This window comes from Cherax quadricarinatus, chromosome 10, assembly GCF_038502225.1.
Source record: "Cherax quadricarinatus isolate ZL_2023a chromosome 10, ASM3850222v1, whole genome shotgun sequence".
Lineage (NCBI taxonomy): Eukaryota > Metazoa > Arthropoda > Malacostraca > Decapoda > Parastacidae > Cherax > Cherax quadricarinatus.
The window spans coordinates 290,459-302,314 of NC_091301.1; the positions used below are offsets into that span (position 1 = coordinate 290,459).

The 11,856-nt window shown below is 40.4% G+C and overlaps 1 protein-coding gene across 1 annotated transcript; it reads right to left on the reverse strand.

The window, feature by feature from the left end:
• Positions 1–1,368: 1,368 nt before the first annotated feature.
• Positions 1,369–3,368, reverse strand: LOC138852494 (apolipoprotein D-like; the record flags this gene model as incomplete). Its single annotated transcript, XM_070083485.1, is given in 3 exon segments — positions 1,369–2,428; positions 2,685–2,795; positions 3,280–3,368. Coding segments are annotated over 3 exon segments (346 nt in total), but the record flags the coding sequence as incomplete, so codon positions are not given.
• Between the last annotated feature and the right edge of the window lie 8,488 nt (positions 3,369–11,856).

Genomic DNA, 11,856 nt, shown 5'->3' on the forward strand with positions numbered 1-11,856 from the left:
GCTTGGCATCCCTAGTTTTGAAGGTTCTCGTTATCCATCCTATCATTTTCCTAGCAGATGTGGTAGATGCATTGTTGTGGTCTTTGAAGGCGAGATTCTCTGCCATTATCACTCCTAGGTCCTTCACATTACTTTTCTGCTCTATTGTATGGTTAGAATTTGTGGTATACCTTGACACATTTTTAATTTCTTCGTTTTCCATATCTTAGTTGAAATTTCTCCTCGTTGAACTTCATATTGTTTTGAGTGGCCCATTCGAAGATTTGGTTGATGTCCACTTGGAGTCTTGCGGTGTCTTCGATGGAGTTCACTGTCATGGTGATCCGGGTGTCATCCGCAAAGGAAGACACGGAGCTATGGCTTACATCTCTATGTCAGAAATGAGGATGAGGAATAGAATGGGAGCGAGTACTGTGCCTTGTGGAACAGAGCTTTTTACCATGGCTGCCTGGGACTTTACTCTATTTACTATTACTCTTTGTGTTCTATTTGTCAGGAAGTTGTAGATCCATCTACCAACTTTTCCCGTTATTCCTTTATCCCGCATTTTGTGTGCTATTACACCATGGTCATACTTGTCGAAAGCTTTTGCAAAGTCTGTGTATACTACATCTTTATTTTGTTTATCCTCTACAGCATCCAGGACCTTGTCATAGTGGTCCAGTAGCTGGGACAGACAGGAGCGACCTGCTCTAAACCCGTGTTGCCCTGGGTTGTGTAACTGATGGGTATCTAGGTGGTTGGCTATCTTGCTTCTTAGAACCCATAGAACAAATTTTTACCGGTACTCCACTTCGATTTTTATTTCAAATTAGTACAAGAGTTAATTTTTAATGTCATTCAACCGCCTGGATCGTCAAGGCCGAAGTTCAACGGTGTGAAAAAAAAACTTTCTTCTATTCTTAACATGTAAGTTAATTGACAACAGAGTTATAGAACCAAAGAAACTTTCTAGTGTGGCATCAATGGACAACTAACATGAAGTATACTTTATTATTATTAATCAAAAAACATGGTCTAAACCTGTATAGGTCATACAGAGTGGTAGGCAAGGACAATGGTTAGCAGAAGTTGGAGTTAGTGTGGGTGCGAAACCTAAGTTAAAGCTGATATAATAGGTAAGATTGAGTCAAAGAGTCAATTCGTGAGTCTGCGTTAAAAGTGGGACTTTCCTAAGGAAAGCTACTCAAGGAACCATAATAATAATGATATCAATGAAGTCACCTAGTGAACGTTGACCACTTGGGGTTAAAGATTACTGCTTAATGGTGTATAGCCTCCAGTCAGCTGATGCATGACATTAAAAACAGCTAACTCTTATGGAAAAGATATCTGGACATCTTCACCTGGTACAATAAAACTAACACAAGCATTAGATATATTTATACAGACAGATTATGTAGTAACGACACGTATGCAACATTCAGGATATTTTATTAAGGAAACATTTCGTCCCTATATGAGCGAAACGTCTCTAATACAATAAGTGCCGCATATGTGTCTTTACTCCACAATAACAAAATTACTAGATGATTCCCTCTGAGCTCCCAATAATGAACAAATAAAACCCATGTTGTACAGCGTCTGGTGACAGGGAGGTAATCAAGCTTGATCCATGGCAGAGAAGTGCATCTCTAACTTCTTGAATAGAAAACCTTTTACTAGGATCAAAAACCAATCGTGAAGGATTTAATAAAAAAAAAGAACAGTAAAAAATACTACGAATGGAGTCTGATACTACAAATTCTGGCACTAGCTCTGAGGCACCGTGATTTCCATTTGTTGGACAGTAAGATTCTACGGCGGGAATTTACTGCATATTCTTTCATTGTCTCCTGACTCCAACTGCTTTTAAGAATATTAAGCTACAACGTTTATCTTGAAGCATCGCAGAGGGTTATTCCAGAGCCTTCTTAGTCATCTCAAGGTTTCCTCAGAGGACCATCTTGTGATATTCTCAGATAATCATCTTAAGGTCTCCTAAGAGGACCATTGTATGGTTACCTCAATGGACAATCGTAAGTCTTCTCCGAGGACCTTCTTAATGGTCCCTTCAGAAAACAATCTTAAGGAATACTTTTAGAATCTCTTCAGTCATCTTATGGTCTGCTCAGGGGACTATGTTAAGCTCTTTACAGATCTTGGTCTCCTCGGAGTCATCTTATGGGTTTTTCAAGGGACCATCATAAGAACACCTCAGATGACCATCTTAAGGTTTTCTCAGAGGACCATCTTAGGGTGTTCTCAGAAAGTCAGCTGGAGGAACATCTGCCTTGCTGCATCTAGGATAGTCGTCTGGGACAAGAGTAGTCTTGAAGTGTAGGTATGTAGCGGCGTCCATCCACGTTGGCATACCTCAGCCACGATTTCAGTTCCCACAGGAAGCTCTGGGGAACACTGGGACGACGGGCCAGGATCCACGAGAACTCTGTAAAGGAAAAATGAACTTTTCATAAATATACTTGAAAAAAATTAAGAAAATATTACCTTCCCCTCTTCCCAACGAAAACAGTTAAGTTATAAAACTTAACTGTTATAAAGCTTCTCAGTAGTGTAAAGTTAATTTAGGTGTACAATTAAAACTGCAGACCAGAAATTTGCATAACTTTGGTACGATTATTCCTCTGTACGAAAAGAAATCACGTGAACATAATATATTGACAACCTGGTGAACAAAAACTTACCAAGTTTAAATTTTGGCCAAGGCAAGCTGCAGGAGTAGACAACAGCATAGTTGACATAGTCAGTGGCCACAACGTTATAGTTTGGAACTCCTTTACCAGTGTAGGCTGCCACTGCAAGGAAGAAGAGGTGCTAGGTGAGTAAATGTCCCTAATAACAACTCCTCCTAAACTCTAAATAAATTTCTTGCATACCATTTCCAGTAAATTTCTAGATTTACGTTATTTAAGTTGGGTTAGGTCTAGCTAAGCTAGTGTCATCTATTAATAAAAATAAACGAATTATAACACGGCATTAGCCACAGTAGAACACCGACTCTGCTTAGAATAATTGGCTGCTTGTAAAAAATGGCTGAACCTATTGCCTAAAAACACATATTATTTTCACAAAAACTGCATGTAATACTCTTGGCCTTAACCTAATATACACCGTAACCTAGATCACTCAAATTGCGCAATTTTGTAATTCAATAATAAATTATTATAAACCGTTAGGAAGGGACTACACAACTTTGAAGTCTATGGCAATTTTGAAGTACAGCTACTATTTTTATTCGTATTTTTAGCAGATATTTTGGGAATCAATATTAACACTTGCCAGGAGAGGATGGGAAATCTACCACGAGTCTTCCTTCAGACGGGTCTGGTCCCAGTGTTGCAAAGCCGAAGATTGGGTTCAGTTTTCCGCTGTAGAGTAAGAGAGTGAAATGAAGCCGTTTGTTGACAAGTTATGAAATGCTGTATAATATAGTATAAAAAGTTTTGCATAAATAGTACTTCTATGTTTTTGTTAGATCACTCAAGATGTGATTCACATCCCATCCTCCCCCCCCCCTAGATTGTAACGACCTTTTTTTTGTACTGCACAGCACATAGGGGAAGGAAAGATGAGAAGTGATTGTCAAGAATTTGTGTTACACTACCAGTATATATTCCCAAATATTTTGCAAATAAATATTCTTAAATATATCCCATACAAAATTAAAAAAAGTATAAATTAATTTAAAACTGCATACAATGTAGCTTAATAAAGGAATAAGATTATCAACTAGCAAATAAGTGAATTTTAAAGTTAATTTAGGTATTTTTGGTCTAGTAATTTTCCTCTTAAAACTTAATCCTCCTGATGTTGCCTGATACAAAGTCATCATTGATGACATCATAGGAAATCTGCCCCGCAACCAGGGCCGGATTACCGCATAGGCAAACGAGGCATTTGCCTAGGGCCCCGCGCATTTGGGGGCCCCACGGTCCAAGGGGTTCAGGGGCTCATCCAAGACTGCACACATGGTGCAAGTGCAAAGGGGTCCCTACCTAAAAGTTCAAGTGTTTGGAGAGTAAAATTGATTTTTAAAAATTAATCAAAACAAAAATAAATAATGAAATAAAATAAAAATAAATAAACCTAACCATAGATGGCATCATTCAACACGCCTTTGTTTACATCAGAACAGCTGTGTTTTCCAGCTAATGGGTGAGTATGGGAGATTCCTCTCCAATTTTCTGTAGTAATTACACGTTATCTAGACTTGTACTGTGACAAATTAACTGAAGTGTTGTTGATAGACATTGATGTGTATGGATAAATGTTTGTTTTCGCCTCTAAATGTTAAGGGAGGTACCTGATAGGGTTACTTGACCAGTAAAGACGCATGGACCAGTAAAGACGCATTTTTGGTAAAAATACTATAAAGAAAAACCTAAAAACGCAAACTGACTTCCGTTTGTAGGTTTTAAAAGCACTTTGTCCTGTCTTTAAGTCTTTATCATTTCAATAACAGATCTCAATTGATTGATGTTCTACATCACTTCCGTCGCAAATGCTTAGTTTTCAAGTTGCGACGGAAGTGATGTAGAACATCAATTAATTTACTACATATTTCCCCAGAAACACATAAGCCACATCAGAAAATCGTTGGTTGGGTGAAACTGAAAATTGTCCCTGCATTCTTTAATTCTCATGTCCTTATCTATGGTGGTAGGCCATATATCATGCAAAACATAATGATTAGTTTAGTTATGAAAATGGTAATATAAATACCATTGTGCATTGTTCTTGGACTCGGTATGATTTCTGTTTAAGCAAATTGGAGATCAAGGAGGATGAATTAGTAAAATATTCGTAGCCCAAATCACTAACCTAATCTATGGTAAAAGTTCTGTATATGACTCCTTTCTGGTAACGTTTTGAATTTTTAGATGCGCAGCCAGAGGAAAGGGGGCTACAAGGGCCATATTCCCCCAATTGACAGAAAATTTTTTTTAATAATAATTAAAAAATTAATAATAATTGATAATGAAAAATTTGTATTTGCGCTGATTACAGACAGTGATACATCCTCATTATGGCATCTCGTGAACGTGATGTTGGACGTTCTTATGCGAGTGGGCCACAGAAAAGAAAGAAGAAAATTCAAGAAGAAGAACAGAAAAAGAAAGATGTAGGAAGCTGCAGAAAGATCATAGACATGCTCACGAAAACAGTTTCTGATGTTACCAGTACAGCTGAATCTGCAGATACGTCAGATCATACAGGAAGCCCTCCCTCCATTATTTCTCAGCCAGCATCTACTTCTTTTGTGTCTCCTCTCAATGTCTCAACGGACATTTCATCCACAGGATTTGTCTTAAAAGATCGTGCCTCATGGCCAAATGTAATCCCAGATTCTCTACGTAATGCTTTCATTGCAGAAAATTTCAGTCAAACTCTGAACATTGACTTTAGGAAATCAGCAAGGATTTATGATGATGGAAGTCGTCGTTGTTTAAAGTCATCTATGTTTTATAGGAAGCTTGCAAATTCAGAAACTGTGAAAGGATCATGGATGGTATACTCTGAAAGCTCAGGAAAAGTGTACTGTTCAGCATGCAAGCTATTTTCTACCAAAGAAAATACCTTCACACAGGGGTTCAATGACTGGAAAAATTCCAAGCGTTTCGAGGAACATGAAAACAGCACCACTCACAGGAGCTGCATTTTAGCCAGTGTATTTCGTGCACAGAAAAAAAGGCTTATTGGATTCTCATTTGGAAAATCAAACTGAAAAAGAGCGCACTTATTGGAGAAAAGTTCTAGAAAGAGTTGTTGCTGTTGTAAAATTCTTAGCTCTAAGAGGACTTGCTTTCCGTGGAGAAAATGAGGTTTTTGGTTCGGAAAACAATGGCAATTTCCTAGGGATCATAGAACTGTTAGCACAATTCGATCCATTCTTAGCAAATCATGTGTCACGCCTTGGGAATGCAGGAAGAAGCACTGTATCTTACATGTCATCTACTATATGCAATGAATTTATTGAACTGATGACTAAGAAGGTCCTCAATAACATCATAGCAGCTGTGAAAACTGCAAAATACTTTGCAATAAGTGTAGATTCAACACCAGATCAATTGACATTCATTGTTCGCTTTGTCGACTCCAGTGGTAAGCCTGTAGAGCGCTTTATAAAATTCATTCCTCTTTCAGGCCATGATGGAGAAACAATGATGAATGTAGTACTGGATACTCTGCTTGAACATGATCTCTCTATTATGGATTGCCGTGGCCAGAGCTACGACAATGCAAGTAACATGTCGGGTAAATATAATGGATTGCAAGCCCGTATCAAGTAAATCAACCCACTTGCTGAATATGTGCCCTGCTCAGCACATTCTCTTAATCTTGTTGGGTCATGTGCTGCGGAGTGTTGTGTCGCTGCAGTTTCATTTTTTGGACTTCTACAAGCACTCTTTAATTTTTTCTCTGCTTCAACGCATCGGTGGAGTATACTCAAGTCAACCATTCATGGAGATGTCATCAAATTATTATCAACAACAAGGTGGTCAGCGCAGCATGATGCTACACATGCTTTGAAAGACAGCTTTGCTGAAATACGTTCTGCTTTGATCCAAATAGCAGAGGATGAAGACCAGACAGCAACTACAAGAAGCGAAGCAGCCAGCTTAGCATCAAAATTGGAAGATTTTGAATTGGCCTTACTCTGTGTGCTTTGGGACTGTATACTGGAACGGTTAAATGCCACGAACAAGACACCTCAGAAAATTGAAATTGAAATGGCTACTTGTGCTAACCTCTATGCAGGCTTAGTGGAATTTGTAAGCTCACTTCGCAATGATGAAGCTTTTGAAATGTTTGAAGAGAAAGCTAAACTGCTGGTGAAAGACTACAGTTACCGGGCTGATCATCAGCGGTCAAGGAAGAGGAAACGCAATTTTGAAGAGCCAGACAATGAAATTGTGTTGCTACCAAGGCAGAAATGTAAGACAGCTACATACTTCGTCATTCTGGATTCACTGATTACAGAATTGGTGAAAAGAAAAGAAATCTACCAGAATCTCAATGACAAGTTTGGATTTCTGTTCAAAATTACTACTATGCCAGATGCAGAATTGAGAGAAGCTGCATTAAAGTTGCAACAACACCTTTCAGCAGATGTTCAGGACACATTTGTTGAAGAAATAGTTCATTTTTCTGGGTATATGAATCAGATTAAAGCTCCACCTGAAAAATGTGCGCCCTCAGCTGCTTTGAAACATTTAAGAAATGCAGGTATCTCAGAAACCTTCCCTAATGTTGACATAGTGTATCGCCTTTACCTAACACTTCCAGCTGCTAATTGTGAAGGAGAACGTTCATTTTCTGTTTTGAAAAGAGTGAAAAACCAGCTCCGTTCAACAATGAGCCAAGACAAATTGTGTAACCTAGCCTTGTTGACCATTGAGTCCGATCTAACAAGAAATATTGATTTTCAGAATATAATTGATGATTTTGCCAATATGAAATCCAGAAAAAAGTTTATTTAAGAAGTGCCTGTGAATATAAACAATTCACTACTTTCTTGAGTTTATATGATTTGATAGTCTTATGCATGATGCAATGATAACAATAATGGTCAGTGATTTATAAAGGGAATAATAGTGCTGTAGTGGTTATGCCGAATATAATAGGTACATGATGTCACTAGTTTAATAGCCTAATCTAGTAATACTATGCTGTCTTGAGTTTATTCTCTTTAAAATGCATGATTTAACAAGATAGTTATAATGGCTGTTGGTAAATGGTTTTGGTTGTCTTGATGTACTTTCCCTATTAAATTTAATCTAAATAGCCAGAATGTATTTAATTAGACCTTAAACAGGCTCACACCGACCCCCCCCCCACCCCCAAGCTGGAAGGGGTCGCTTCGCTTACCCGTAACTCAAAGGGGCCCCGCCAATCTGAATAACCTAGGACCCGGAGACTTCTTAATACGGCCATGCCCGCAACCACAAGACTTTGAAGAGGCAATAAATGACATGCCCATGCACTCTGCCCCAGGCAGAGTGCATGGGCGGAAAAATAATGTGAAGGACCTGGGAGTGATAATGTCAGAGGACCTTGCCTTCAAAGACCACAACAATGTATCTACCTCATCTGCTAGGAAAATGGTAGGATGGATAATGAGAACCTTTAAAACTTGGGACGCCAAGCTCATGATAATTCTCTTTGAACGCTTGTGCTCTCTAGGCTGGAATACTGCTGTACACTAACGGCTCCCTTCAAGGCTGGTGACATTGCAGACCTGGAGAGTGTACAAAAAACTTTCACGGCACATATAAGCACGATAAGGCACCTAAATTACCGGGAACGGTTGAAGGTCCTTGATCTGTATTCCCTGGAATGCAGGCTAGAGAGATACATGATAATATACACTTGGAAGGTCCTAGAGGGATTGGTACCAAACCTGCACACGAGAATCACTCCCTATGAAAGCAAAAGACTCGGCAGGAGATGTAACATTCCCGCAATGAAAAGCAGGGGTGCAACGAGTACATTGAGAGACAACACAATAAGTGTCTGAGGTCCAAGACTGTTCAACTGCCTCCCAGCCTACATAAGGGTGATTACCAATAGACCCCTGGCTGTCTTCAAGAAGGCACTGGACAGGTACCTAAAGTCAGTACCTGACCAACCGGGATGTGGTTCGTACGTCAGCTTGCGTGCGGCCAGTAGTAACAGCCTTGTTGATCAGACCCTGATCCACCGTGAGGCTTGGTCTCACACCGAGGCGCGGGGGCGCTGACCCCCGAAACCTTCTCCAGGTAACTCCAGGTAAACATAGTTAATGCATGACTACCAAGGCGATCTTGTAACATGGTGGACCTCCGGTAAGTCTTGGTGGGCTTGAGTTTGGAAAAGCTTCTTCCCGCTTCAGCGCTGTTTACTGAGGCAATAATAACCCTGAGAGCGACCCAGAGACTGGCATACATCTCTCTGGACTGCTTTTTATGGATAAACGTAGTTCAGGCAACTTCCATAACTCCTGTGCTAGCTGCCTACCATCTAAATCAATCTGACAAGTTTTGGAAGTTTGAGAGAACTCCAAACTTGTTTCTTATTTCTCCCAAGGTTTGCCATATTTCCTACAGTGATGAGAGAGCAGCATCCACCATCTAATTGAAATAGTCACCTCCAAATTACTGTGTCACTGATGGGTACATCAGGAGAGAAGTGCTGCTTTGTGGACCTCAGCCTGTTTTGCTGGGTAACAGCCTTAACATTCATGTCTTTGCACATATCCCTGCTGAATTTTATGCAGCCACAAAAGCCTGTTGCTCTGCAGGTGCTACCTTAAAAAAGTCTGATCACCCTGGTACATGGAGGGGAGGACCTCCCTCTCTCTCTCTGCCTGCAAAGTAGATTACCAAGATACTTTTCATTACTGGCCGCATTTACATAAACGTCGCCGCCGCTGAAAGTGGTCTCTTTACAGGCGACTGCGAGATCACTCTCAAGGAGACTCGCTGCTTAACACGATCAGCTCATCCCTGCATTTTCGATCAACTCATCCTAGTATTTTCGATCGCTGGAGTTCTTGACTGCCGACGGTCACGCACTCTGCATCTGGCCCATTTCGTCGCAAACACAACTTGGTCCTCCTTCCGCTGCTAAGTCGTGCCCTTCCCTGGTAATTTAATGCTTCTCTTTTTATACTCATAAATTCACATGCGGGGCTTATTATTTTTGTTATTCAAGCTATTTTCAATACTGGAAATATTTTTTCCTATATATAAAATAGTTATAAATGACCATAATTTTTAAAGGGATGGACCGGTAAGCCAGCGGAAGGCTTCGGTCAAATTACCAAAAGTTCCAAAGGTGGGTCATCATCTGACTAAGACCCACGTCAGGAAACATTTGTCCTGTTTCCTGACGAACCTTACCTAACCTAACCTAAGTCATGGATCGGGAGAGTGCAACGGACAAGTGAAGTAGCAGTAGCAGCAACACTCACAGCAAAAGGCATTCTTGAGCCTCCCCAGCGCTTGGGCCTCGGCCCAAAGCTGGGTTGTGGCTCGAAAAGGATCCTGTAGTGCTTGCTGCCTTTGCACCTCCTGCTGCTGTGGAGCTGCCACATCCTTCGAGCCCAGTGTGGGCAAAGTTTGTGGTAGCACAAGATGCCTAGCTTCTACTTTCGAGCCCCGTGGGAGCGAGGAATGGCCAGGCCTGGGGACAACTGGTCCCAGAAGACGAGGAGGTACTTGTACCTCCTCCCATGGCAGACATTGGTCTGAGACACTCCCTCGACAGGGAGCCAAATCCGGGCCACCACTTGGAAAAGGCACGGGCCGGGGGATTATACCGCGCACCTACTACAGTATGTAATGGATTACGTGGTACATTTGCATAGTTATGGGATCATTAAATGTTTTTTTTTCAAAGTAAATAGCAAAAAATTACAAGTATTTAATTCACAGGCTATATAAACCGAGAGGTACATGTTTCTTAGTGTGTATACTCTGTATGCTTTAATGTGTATACTTTAATACCTATTATAAGGATTAAAGTATACGTGACAGGTGGTGAATAGGCTACATGCAGCATTTACGACCCTAGTGTAGTCGATAGCTTTCAACCAACCAGTCAGCCTAATTAGAAATTATAGTGCTCTATCTAAACAGATTAATGGATATTTATCTATCCTTGATGATTGAGGTACGTGTTATCCTGAATCTGCCTTCATCTGAAGTCTCAGTCCCTCTTCTGCAGCACTCGATTATTCTTCCTCATCGCTTCTATCACTGTTACACTAATCCCAGATTTTTCTGCATTTCGTAGCGTTTACCGTTATATTCAGCGTAATTTAACGTCTCACATCCTTGGATTTACCCAGCTCATGTAACAGTGTAGTCCATCCTGATCTGACTGTACTCTGTATTCCATTTACAGATTTTATCCAAGTTTTACCGCTGATTTAGCTAAACCATGTGAAGTGCATTTATGCTCTTATATGCATTTCGGCCTATATATGTTTATTCTCTATTAGTAAAATGTATTTCTTATCTATATAAAAGATTTCACTTCCGTAACTAATTTATTAAGGATCCTCAAATATCTGAGATTTCATGACACTGAGTCCTTGACTCTCACTGGCCAAATCATTGTGACATTCTGAGCTCCTCTTAGTGTGCCTGGTCTCGGTGCCAGCTAGTCTCACCTCACTTCAGGTTATAAAGACACTTTAGGGTTTAGTGTTGCTTGAATTCATGAACGCACAATATATTTCCCGTTCAGAAATACTGTACTGATTTATGAAGGTTTTAATAATAAATATAAGTTAGATTTACGACATTTCCAACTTCCATGCGTGGTGGTTTACCAACTATCGTCCCCATTCAGCATTTCTTTATTTATCGCTGTCAGACGGGAATGGCGCCGTCCTGTTATATCTATTTATAATGCCTATGCTTATAGTTAGCCAAGTCATTTACATGCAATACATATTCCAGCATGGTAATAATTTACACATCTTATAAGAACATAAGAAAGAAGGAACACTGCAACAGGCCTACTAACCCATGCGGAGCAGGTCCATGTCCCCCCTCCCCCGGATTAGACCAATGACCCACCCCCCCGGATTAGCCCAATGACCCACCCAGTCTGGTCACCTCCACTCAAGGAAGGAGCACGGCACCAGACCCAGCAGCACAAGCTAGTCAGGTCCAACTCACACCCACCCACACCCACTCATGTATTTATCTAACCTATTTTTAAAACTACACAACGTTTTAGCCTTAATAACTGTACTCGGGAGTTTATTCCACTCATCCACAACTCTATTACCAAACCAGTGCTTTCCTATATCCTTCCTGAATCTGAATTTTTCCAACTTGAAACCATTGTTGCGAGTCCTGTCTT